At 34.0% G+C, this 12,465-nt stretch overlaps 1 protein-coding gene and 1 long non-coding RNA gene across 4 annotated transcripts; both read left to right on the top strand.

Moving 5' to 3' along the window:
- Nucleotides 1-1,925: 1,925 nt before the first annotated feature.
- On the top strand, nucleotides 1,926-6,466 carry LOC133789041 (uncharacterized). Of its 3 annotated transcripts, none has more exons than XR_009873453.1 (5): nucleotides 1,926-2,208; nucleotides 3,712-3,781; nucleotides 4,564-5,423; nucleotides 5,546-5,614; nucleotides 6,365-6,466. It is a non-coding gene; the product is annotated as an uncharacterized LOC133789041 (long non-coding RNA). The 3 variants fall into 3 exon arrangements; XR_009873455.1 differs by lacking the exon at nucleotides 1,926-2,208 and adding an exon at nucleotides 3,024-3,546; XR_009873454.1 differs by lacking the exon at nucleotides 3,712-3,781.
- A 959-nt stretch (nucleotides 6,467-7,425) lies between these two features.
- On the top strand, nucleotides 7,426-8,758 carry LOC133792519 (ferredoxin--NADP reductase, root isozyme, chloroplastic-like). The gene is made up of 4 exons (XM_062230429.1): nucleotides 7,426-7,437; nucleotides 7,523-7,756; nucleotides 8,011-8,188; nucleotides 8,319-8,758. Exons 1-4 carry the CDS (start codon nucleotides 7,426-7,428, stop codon nucleotides 8,756-8,758), a joined length of 864 nt encoding a protein of 287 aa, XP_062086413.1.
- Nucleotides 8,759-12,465: the final 3,707 nt, after the last annotated feature.

The following is a 12,465-nucleotide window of genomic DNA, read 5'->3' on the forward strand; positions in this document are numbered from 1 at the left end:
GTTGTTTTGTATAATATATTATAATTGGGACAAAAAGTTATGATTTATATAATATAATGAATTAAAAACGTTATAAAATGATCAAATATAACAATTTTCATAACAGTTGGAAAGTGTTATGCATAAAGTATAAGATTAAACTTCAAATTTATAACCCAATACTCTAATTAAATGTTATTATTTGAATATTATAGCAACTAAAAATGTGTTATTGAATAATTTAAGATAACATCGAACATAACATTCGAATAATGTTATAGAAAAGACAGGACTTTTAATAACAGGGGCTATGTTAGCATTTTCAGAAGCGTTATCAATACTCCCGGTTAGCAGTTTTTAAGTGTTATGAATACTGTTTTTTCGTGTAGTGACTCAAAAGATTTGGCATGCAAGATTGTAGACCAGGTGATACCCCTGTTGCTAAAGGAGACAAATTCAGTCTTAGTCAGTGCCCTAAAAGTAACCTTGAAATTCAGGAAATGCAAAAGATTCCCTATGCATCAGCTGTTGGGAGTCTGATATATGCCCAAGTTTGTACGTGTCCGGATATTGCGTACATTGTTGGAATGTTAGGCAGATATTTAAGCAACCCTGGTATGGACCATTGGATAGCAGCCAAGAGGGTTATGAGGTATCTTCAGAGAACAAAATGTTACATGCTCACATATAAGAAATCAGATCGTTTGGAGGTCGTAGGGTATTCTGATTCTGATTTCGCTGGGTGCCAAGATAGCAGAAAGTATACATCAGGCTATATTTACATGTTAGCTGGAGGAGCTATTTCTTGGAAAAGTGTCAAACAGACACTTGTAGCTTCTTCCACTATGGCAGCAGAATTTGTAGCATGCTATGAGGCATCGAATCATGAAATATGGCTGCGAAACTTTGTCACTGGGCTGCACATTTTGGAGAATGTAGAAAGACCACTCAAGTTATTTTGTGACAATAATTCAACAGTATTGTATTCCAACAACAACAGGAGCTCATCCAAGTCAAAGCATATTGACATAAAGTTCCTAGTTGTGAAAGAAAGAGTGCAGAGTGGACAAATATCCATAGAGCACATTGGGACACACTCCATGATAGTGGATCCGCTCACAAAAGGATTACCACCCAAGGTCTTTCATGAGCACATTGCTCATATGGGTGTGGTATTGTTTGAGGATATCATGATTTAGTGGGAGTTTGTATTTAATTTGCTTTATGTTTATTTCAGACATTTATGTATTTGGTTATTTTTTGACCAGAAATGAAGTTTTTCAATTCATTCACTCTGTTTTTTTTTTTTTTTGTTATTCTGACCTCACTAAAGTTTAAGGAGGACCAATTGGAAATAGACATATTTGGTTCACATTGCATGTAATTTCCATGCTACACATCCATGATTGATCTATGTCATTTGACTATATTTGTATATGTGACCATTGATGGGTTTAGTCATGATTAATATGACAAAGACCCACTACTACAAAATACCATTTACGAGACACTTTTTTAGGACATGAACATAAATGCAAGTCCTTAAAAATATTTATGGAGTTTTTAGGACACTCATTGAGAGTCCTGAAAAACCATAATATAGGACTCGCAATGAGTGTCCTAAAAAAATATGCGAGTCCTAAAAAAATCTGGGCTAAAAAATGAGTGTTTTACTTAACAATTTTAAGGACTTGCTTTGGGAGTCCTTAATACTCTTTAAGGACTCACTTTGCGAGTCCTAAAAACACCTTGGCTGAAAAATTAGTAATTGTGACTTTTAAAGACTAGCTTTGCGAGTCCTAAAAGAGTATTAAAGACTCTCAAAATATAAGGTCAAAATACACATTTTGGGATTTATTTTAGTCACACACAAAATATTTTTAATTTAAATAAAAAAAATTATGTTAACTAAAATAGAATTTATATATTAGAAATCTAATCCCTAATATACCACTAACGGATTGTAGCCGCAGACCCTCACCCTCACTCTCGATCTCTCCGTCGACGCACCCCTCACCCTCACCCTCACTCTCGATCTCTCCGTCGACGCACCCCTCACCCTCACTCTCACTCTCGATCTCTCTGTCGCCGCACCCTCACCCTCCCTCTCGATCTCTCCGTCGCCGCCTCTACCTCAGCCAGCCGATTGTAGCCACACCGCCACCGTCGCCGACCGAATAGCACAGGCAGAAGGGACGATTCGCACGGACCGAAGAGCACAGGCCGAAGGTATTAATCAATAATAATTTCCATTGCCAATAATAATAATAAAAAGGAAAAAAAATCAACCTAAGTTCTTGATATCTAAGCCAAGTGGAGTTGTTCAATATTAGTAGAAATGATGAAAATGAAAGAAAAATCAAGTCTGTCAACTTTTATTTTCTCATTTCTTTCTGGATATGATGCATGCTGGTTAATTGTATTTATGTATTTACATATTTTATAAAGATCATTGAGTCATTGCCTCGTTTGTTTGAATTTTGAACTAGGGGTGAGCATCTAAACCGACAAACCGCGGTGACCGACCGCACCGCACCATACTACACCGCAAACCGCGGTGTCAAAAGTGTAATGGTTCGGTATGGTTTGTATTTAAGCTAAACTGTGCGGTGCGGTGCGGTGCGCGGTTTGGCGGTGTGAAATTTTGGTTTGCACCGCACCGCACCGCATACTGACAAATATATTAAAAAATAAATAAACTTTACATATATACCATTTTTTATAGTTACCCAATATGGGAGACTTGTATATTTTTTTTGTGATTCACTGAACTTAATTGATAACTTGTGATGTTGTTTAGAACTTATTAAAGATTTGATATGAACTAAGGATTTAGTATTTTTTTTAAAATTTAAATTTTGTTATGACATATTTTTTAATACCAACCGTGGAAAACCGCCCAAACCACACCACAAAAAATGGTTTGGTTTGGTCGGTTTGGTGCAACCAAATCACACCGCATGGTGTGTTCTAGTTACTAAACCGCACTTGTGGCGTGGTGTATTAAAAAGTGTTCAAACCGCCCAAACCACACCGTGCTCACCCCTACTTTGAACCATATTATTTTAGTTTGTGCTTTCATTCTATTGTAGATTGTGTGTATCTGGGTCTGGTTTTTCTGACCAATTTGAGTGTTGTTGATTTGTCTGGATTTTTTTGTACATATGTTTTTTTTTCTGTTCATTGGGTGATATCAAATAAAAGAAAGCTCGTGATTTTATTTTATTGTTCATTGGGGTGTATCATGGGATCCGTTTATTTCATTTTTTTTTGTTTTTCTGATGCATTCTTTCTGCCTGACCATTCAAGTAACGAAAATAGCATTTATAATTTATTCCATTGTTTGAAGAAGTTTAAATATATTTGCGTAAATTGGTAAGCAATGAATAAATTTTGCAACTTCAGAAAGTAGACCAATGTTATTCAGATTCTTTATATATATATATATATATTCATATAAATGGGGTGATAGTCTATAAAACCCGAGCTCACTGTGCAAGCTGAGCCAATCATGGACCCTTATGGCCCTTCTATAGTTGATGAAAATTTGGAAGCTATAGTGGTCAGGTTAGTTTTGGATTAACTTCTTTTTTGGGACATTTCATTGAAATTTATACATGATGATAAGTATTATGATTTGGCCATTAAACTGGTTTTTCAAGTGGATTAGTTTAATTTTGTTTGATTAATGAGCCAGAAGAAGAAAAGTTTGACTGATTTTGGTTATGGCAGTAAGGAGACTTTACCAGGTGGAGTTTCAGTCAATAAAAAGAGAGTTGAAAAAGGGCTTTCACAACTAAAGGTTTTCACTTTGTTTCTTTCTACTCTCTTCTGATTTTGGATTATCAAACCCAGTTTTAGATATTATTCAATTATGGAAGTTTATGGAACTAATAATAAACTATATTATATAATATAATCTCTTATACTATAACAAGCTCCCCTTTCTCCTTCAAGCAAGAGATGTTGGTCTCATTCTCACTTTCGTCTTGAGTAGTCTTTTATTTTTGTCTTTGGAAAGCAATTAATGTATGTATGCTAATATATAATATATTAAAAGCTACACGTGAGGATATATAATGATAACTTCCATGTCTAATTTCAGTAGCTCTAGTAATTAATAATCTCCAAAAAGGCCCGTCGGCAACATCATTCAATTCCTATTATGTATAATTCATCCCAATAAGGTTAATTAATTTCTCAATATAGATATATATATATATATGTTTGCATAGCATGTTATATAGCTTGGTTCTTAGCAAAAATGGCATATATATGCATGCCTCTTCCCCTTGTGGTATTGAGGGTAATCAAATACTATCGATCAGATCATCACACTCTTCTTTGTATAGATTATTGAGTAGAACATCATCTATACCACTCATTAATATTAGTTTATGTAGCTATATATAGTTAATTAATTAGGAGACTCTAGCTATACATGATATGTTTCTTGAATTCGGTTTGTCTTGTTCATGGAGCTTCTAATTGATGGTAACTTATTATTACAGTAACATAATTGCTGGTCCCTTTTGTGTGTTTATAATTTGTTTTTGTTTGCATATTGTAATGTGGTACTGACAGCTTAAAACAATGGCCACGAGTACTTATCCCCAAAAAAATCAGAGCTCTATCTCGCCGTTCTCCTGAATCCGCTACTCTCTCCATCTCGCTGTCATCTCTTGGTTTTTCGAGGTACTCTTGCTCGTCTTTGGTGTGCGTGGCGTCGTCTCCGGTGGTGGCTGTTCTCTCATCTTGTTAAAGGTTTGGCTGTTCTTTGACTTAGTGTTACAAATAGCATTTGTTTATACTATGTACATTTGCTTTTGTTGATTTGTTTATACTATCTAGTATTTTACAAATTTTTAGTAACGTACTTTATTAGAATATATAAAGCTGCTAATGTTTCCATTTGCACAAGTGTGGAGGTTGTGCAACTATTGAAATTGGTTTTGCAGCTTTTGAATTTCAAAGCTGGGATGATTAGTTTTTATCTATTTAAAATAGTATAGATTTGTTAAGGATTAATATATATGTAATCACTGTAACTTTGTGATTTGGAGAGGGCTATACAAGGGTCTCGTTATTAGAACTTGAGAATTTCTTTTTTTGATGTTCTTTACATTTTAGTCAAATTTGCTTTACTTGATAGGAAACATTGGGGGGAACTATGGTATATGAGTGGTTGAAATGACGATGGCAATAATATTTTTGGCTATGTAAGTTGGGCATTTGGTTTTGTACATAATAAAACAGTCGTACACTCGTTGATTTACTTACTGACCTCACATGAAGCTTGTAGAGTAGTCTCTTAAAGTTATTTTGTACAGGCATATTTTGTTCTTTTGTTTATGAGCTGATATTTGATAATTTTTATGTCTTTTGTAGGGCCTAATTTGAAGTAATTTGGATAAAATTTTTAGTTTTGTTCTCTTAGTTTTGAAGTAAGCACAACATATGAATTGAGATATATGGAAACTAGTGATTTTCTGCTAATTATAGCCATTGCAACTTGCAAAGCTATTGAGTGTTGAAATTTTTTACTTAATTACTTGTGTTAATACAGTGTTGCCTACAAAATAATCAGACAACTCTGGAATGAACTCTTTTTCCTTGGATACATATTTGAAACCAAGTATGCCTCTCTTTCCCTCCACATATTGAAAGAGGTTTATTAGTCACTCCATTGGGACTAGGAGGGAGGTGTTTATGAGAGAACATATAGTTTTATGGTGTCACACATGTATTAGTAGTTAAATAACGAAAAACTTTTGTTGATAGATTTTTTTTTACACTCCACAAACTAAATGACTTATTTTTTTTATTGCTTGGGAAACCCCATGTATGTTTGTTTCATTTTTCAGTAAAGAATATAGTGAAGTAAATGCTTTATATCATGATTATTAACTATTGAATTAGGCTAGAAACTGTTGAAAATATGATTTAAAATATTTAGCATCCAAGAGGATGTAATAGTGTAGTATTTGTTCTATATTGATATTTGAACGGCTGTAGGTAGCAATTGAGGTCGTGAAAAGGTAGCCATCATCATAGAGATTTCCTAGCTTTTAGCAAAAAGAATATAACACTAGTTAAAAGATGGGACTAGGAAAGTTTGATGAAATTTTCATGCTATATAACTTTTATTGGATAAGATCTTTGGCAGGCAATTAATTAAATGTATTGTTTTGTAAAAAGGTTTTGGATAATAAGTTGAGGGCAATATGATTCTTTTGAGAAGTTTCTGAATTACTTGAGATTTTGGCACTAAATAGATCCATGCATTATTGGTGAAATACAACTATATTTTTAATTCTATATCTTATATTAATTTTCCATTTCTAAGTATGCTTTCTTCTCCTGACATTTTCATTATATGACAAAGGATACTGGCTAATCGACAGTCTGCTGCTCGCTCAAAGGAGAGGAAAGCTCGCTATAAACAGGAACTTGTGCGAAAATTTGACTCTTCAAACAAAAGCTACATCTCTATGTACCCAACTCACACTCTTTCAGACTCTTCAAACATTGGTAGTTGAAGTTTTTAGAATTTTACTAACTTTGTTGTAAATATTTAGAATATATTTCACTAATTTTGTATACATTTCTTGTTTAATATTTGGTGATGATAGAATTTGACTGTAGTATAAACTATGTAATATGATTTTGTAAGCCGAGTAGATTAAATATTGAAATTATATTTTTGAGTAATTAATAAAAAATTATTTTTTTTGTATTTTCTTTTGAAAATTTTAAAAATCTAACATATATAATACATTAGGGACTCTCAAAGAGATATATATTTTTTTTAAATCAAAATGAATATTGTAGCTATATATATATATTTTTTTAAATTTACTTTTAATGACATGCAAAGCGAGTCCTAAAATCTTAATTTAAAGACACTCAACGGGATCTTTTAGGACTCGCACATTCTTTTAGGACTCGCAACGCGAGTCCTAAAAAATTACTTAAAGGCACTTAACCTGATTTTTTAGGACTCGCAACACGAGTCCTAAAAACTTACATAAAGACACTCAACGGGAGTTTCTAGGACTCTCAATGCGAGTCCTAAAAAACGTCAGTTTTTAAGGCTCTCAAATAGGGGACTCGCAAGTCCTTGTTGCCTTGTTCCTTTTCATTTAGTTGCTTACACTCTTTCTAAGTGATTATTACTAACCACTCTCATAGGCTGACTTTGCCGACGGACTGGTGAAGTGCCGCACTCCCTAACCTCGGTGGGTTCGGAGCGTGTCACTAGGCTGAAATAGAAAAAGAAGAGTTGTCTGAATTATTATTACCACATTGGATAGAAAATAGAAAATTAGCCGTCTCTACTGCTATATAAACCCCTTTGGGTGATCACACTTTCTCAACGACTGACTCAAGACAACTCTCTGCTTCGTTCCTTGTTGCCTTGCTTTCACTCTATCTCCTCAGCTAGCCATGTCTCTCAAGGTAAATTTGTCTACAATTTCTTTCTCAACGACTCTGTTATGTTTGATCCTAATAGAAATTAACTGATAATTTTGCATGCATGCAGGTCGCTTTAACATCTAATAATCTCATCGAAGCTGTTAAGTGTTCTGTGGCTCCTTCAGCGCTTGAAGACGATACGAGGCCTCCCACAAATCTATACTCGGTTGAATCACCTCACAAAGCCGCAATTCTCTCTGTTGTGAAAATTATTCCAACTGTAGAAACTTACCATGTCGTATTTGTTCATGATGGCTATCTTCCTCACTGGGAGGGACAAGCTTTCGGTGTAATGCTCGCGGTAAAAATAATACGAGTAGTTATATATATATAAAAATATATATATATATATATCCGAGTAATGATACATACACTTCCCTTCTGATACATACACCGACATAAAAATATTAAAAAGTTAAAATTAATTACACCTCGTACGGTGTGGTGTAATTAAGTTGAATGTGCATATTGGAGCTGTATATATCATTACTCATGTATACATATACATCATCGATCATATTATTTTTCTTAATCATCTCTCATTTGCTTTCGCAGCCTGAAAATCCTTCAGATAAACCAGATCAGGAAATGCTTCGCTACTTCTTTGCTGCTTCTTCAAGGTATGGAGATTATTTTAATGGTAGAACAGCTAGTTTATGTGTGTCTCCTATTCCTGGCACTACTAGCGAAATTTTGTGCAAATCAAAGCGCGGGGATAAAATTCTACTTACAGGTGCATGCGTAAACTACATTAATTATTTATATATATATGATTATGTTATGTGTATGTGACTATATATATATATATATATTTGTGTGTATTACTTTATATCTAATTATATATATATATATAACAACAACAGGTCCAACGGGCGAGGAAATGCTTTTGGGAGATTATAAGGCCAACAAAACTCACATATTTGTTGCCACTACTGGGGCTGGTATTGCTCCATTTAAAGCCCATCTCCGCCGGTTCTTCAAAGAAGATATTCCAACATTCAAATTTTCTGGGCTTGCTTGGCTGCTCGATGATAGTGGACTCTACAAAGATGAATTCGAGCAATATCGAAGGGACTGCCCAGAAAATTTCCTGTACCAGATGACAACATTAACCAGTAATCAAGCTCGTGATATGTTGCAGCTGTTGATTGGTGGGGCCTACATATGCTTCGCTGGGGGCACGGACAAAATAGCTACAATTGAGAAAGCCTTAGAGCAAGCTGCCAATGTGATCGAGGAAGATTGGGCTAAAATACTCGCCAAATTGAAGATTGACGAGCAATGGCGCGTTCAAGTCTACTGATGAAGTTGTTTGACTATATACAAGTCTCTTCACATAATAAGCATATACATATATGTCATTATATATGTGCATGTGCACTACTTGTTCTTCTCTTATGAAGGAAATAAATAATAAGTTGGAATTTAATTAGTCTATGTTATCTCTTATCTTTTCACGTTGTGAAATTTTTCGTAAGCTTTCATGCTTGATGTTGACTACTAATGTAATAAAAGTTAGCTGTGGCCTGTGGTTGAGTTTGACTGATGAACTCATATTTTGTGAATCTTAAAATTTTCTCTTCTGTCAGTATTTTGTGCCATGTTTATTATTTGTTTCATATTTCATGGGTTTTGCGGTTGAATTTCTTAAATTTGTGTACAATTCATTGTACTTTACTAACACTACAAGGAAAAACGTTTTTAGAAGCGGAAATATTACCCGCGGACGTCCGCCGGTAATTTACAGATTATTAGCGGCGGAGTACTGGGTCCACCGCTAATAATAGAGAAATTAAATTAAAAAATTAATTTATTTTATTAGCAGCGGACTTACCCATTATTAGCAGCGGGTAGTCCACCGCTAATAAAATGTCCAGGAAACGAAGAAGAGGGCGTTTCAAAATTGCAAGAGGTGGGTATTTTCTGTTATTACCGGCGGACTAACCGCCGGTAAGTGTTAGTAACGGCGGATGAAGGCTCGTCGGTAATAACATTACCGGCGGACTAACTGTCGGTAATAACATTACTGTTGGTTAGTCCGCCGGTAATGTTATTACCGGCGGGCCTTCATCCACCGGTACTAACACTTATACCGGCGGATTATACTGGCCCCGCTGGTAATAATGCTATATATTGGATTGAATCGTCCGTCCCTGCCATTTCTCCTCTTCTCTCTAATTTTTTTTTCCTCTCAGTCCGAGCACCATCACCGTCCGCCCCTCCGTCCGAGCACCACCACCACGCCACGCCGGAGTTTCGGACCCCATGCCACGCGTTCACCATGGTGGTCTGGTTCGTGCTCAGTTTTCTCTCATCGTCTAAGTTTTTTTTACATTTTCTGTTCTCAAATTATCAAACTAACCACTAATATTGGTTTCCTATATTGAACTTTTCAGGTATATCTCAATATTTTGGAGTGTCTCGTTCCTTTGTTCAAAGTGGCTATTGGACTTTACTGATATTGTTTTGGTTAGTTTTTTTTTGCTACAATTTTTACTTAATATAAGTTAAAGTACATTATTATGCTATGCTTTAAAATTAGTGTGTTGGATGTTGGATTTTTGTGTGCTTTGGGATTTTTGTTTATATTATACTATATTTATATTATATTGTGTGCTCCGGGATTTTTGTGGATGCTAATATTATGTTATGTTGTATGTTTAACTTGTTTGCATGCTCAATATTGAATTAAAACAAAACAATTATTATAGACTAAAATTAATTTTATAATTTAAGTGAAAAAAAAGTAAGTTGAATCTTCTAGATATTTTCTTGTTTTAATCTTGCTTACTTGTAGATTATGATTTTTAATTAGTATAAAATTATTTGAAAATTTTATTTAATAAAAGTTTTTACCATTAATAATGATTAATTAAAAATTACTACATATCTGGTAATAATTTATTTTTTAATTTTTTAATAAATTAAATAATAAAAGTTTGATTCAACATTATTTAATTAAATAATTTAATTTAATTTTTTTTATTAAATAACATTATCTAATTGAATAATTTAATTTAATAAAAGTGTTAAAAATTAATAATGATTAAATAAATAAGTAATAATTTATTTTAAGAAATTATTTTGATTTGTTTATTAAATACTATTATCTAATATTAGCTAGTATTAAATTATTTGAATATAGAAATTGAAAATTTAATTTAATAAAAGTGTTAAAAATTAATAATGATTAATTAAATAAATAATAAATTATTTTAAGAAATTATTTTAATTTGTTTATTAAATATTATTATCTAATATTAACTAGTATTAAATTATTTGAATATAGATAAGGTCACAAAAGCAAGGACTATGATCAAATTTGCTAGAATCTTAGTTGATATGGAGATTGCAGAACATATTCCTATGCATATCCACTATCTAAATGAGAGAGGTCAGATTTTGGAGCAAGCCATTGAGTACGAGTGGCTCCCCACTAAGTGTACTAACTGTAAGAAATTGGGTCATACCACTGCTGTGTGTAAGCATTCCCCAACTGTTATAAAGAAGAACTCAGAGCCTTCAATCCAGCCTAATCTTGTTACTACAACAGTTAATGAACCTGATGCTGCTACTCCAATTAGTAGAAACCAGAGCAAACAAGAGATTACTTGGGTTACAAAGCAGGGAGGAACTCAATCTGACCCTAGTGGATCTAAATGGGTTACCCCTCGAAAGGTTGGAATGAAGAAGGCTGCTGGTAAACCTCCAACTGAAATGCATAGGAATTCATTTAATATTTTACAGGTAAACCAGAAACAAGTAGCTGCTATTTTCATTCCCACTGAAATAAATGGACAACAACAAAATTTTGAGCTGGAATGTTAGGGGTTTAAATAGTAAGAATAAACAGCAAACAGTTCTTGATCGATGTTTGCAAGAAGAATAAAGTTGGATCTTATGAATTCAAAATTAAAAGGGGATAGAATAAGGGATCTTATGAATTCATCATTTGTTGGTTGGAATTATTATAGCAGCACTATGGTGGAGGGACGGATTTTACTCATTTGGAAAGCCCATATGATGAAGATAGAAGTCCTTCAGGAAACTTCTCAACTGCTTCATTGTAGCGTTTCTGTAGTTAGTGTGAACTTGACTTATTGCCTATCAGTTATCAATGGCTCGAATTAGTTGGAGACAAGAAAGATTTTATGGCTTGACTTAGATAATGTTCAGAGACCGGTTACCCCTTGGCTCATTATGGGAGATTTTAATGCAATCTTCTATACTGATGATCGTCTTGGTAAAAGATCTATTTCTATTAAAGAGATGGAGGATGCTCGCCATTGGTTGGCGTTGGGAGAGGCTATAGAAATGAAGACATTGGGACCTAAATACACTTGGACCAATAAACAAGATGGAGGAGCTCGGATATATTGCAAACTGGATAGAGTTTTCACTAATGATAGCTGGTTTGATAGCTTCCCATTAGCTGTATCATATGCTCAATGGGATGTGATTTCAAATCATTGCTACCTTTTGATTAAACAGGGGGATATCCATAGTAGGGGAGTGAAGCCATTTCGATTTTTCAACATGTGGGCTGTTCATGACAAATTCAGGGAAGTAGTTCTTCATAATTGGGCTCGTCCTTTTGAGGGGTAGGGGCTATTCCGTCTTGTTGGTAAACTCACTCGGCTTAAGCATACTCTCAAAAAGTTTAATTGGAGAACTATGGGCGATGTTACATATAATTACGAGGAAAGCAGAACTAAATATCAGCTGGCCCAAAATGAACTTTGTTCTGATCCTCTAAATGCTGAGTTATTGTCAAAAGAAAAGGAGGTGCAACAGTCTTTCTTTAGGTATGAGAAGATATATTCAAGTTATATTCGTCAAAAAAGCAAGAGAACTTGGCTTAGATTTGGTGATGAAAATGTAGTGTACTTTCATGCTAGCTTGAAAAAGAGGCAGCTATCCAATCGTATTATTGCTTATGTTGATGATAATGAGTGTTTGGTGGATGATTATGCTAAGGTTGTAGATCATTATTTTCATCATTTTAAGAAT

The sequence above is a fragment of the Humulus lupulus genome, chromosome 7, assembly GCF_963169125.1.
Source record: "Humulus lupulus chromosome 7, drHumLupu1.1, whole genome shotgun sequence".
Classification (NCBI taxonomy): domain Eukaryota; kingdom Viridiplantae; phylum Streptophyta; class Magnoliopsida; order Rosales; family Cannabaceae; genus Humulus; species Humulus lupulus.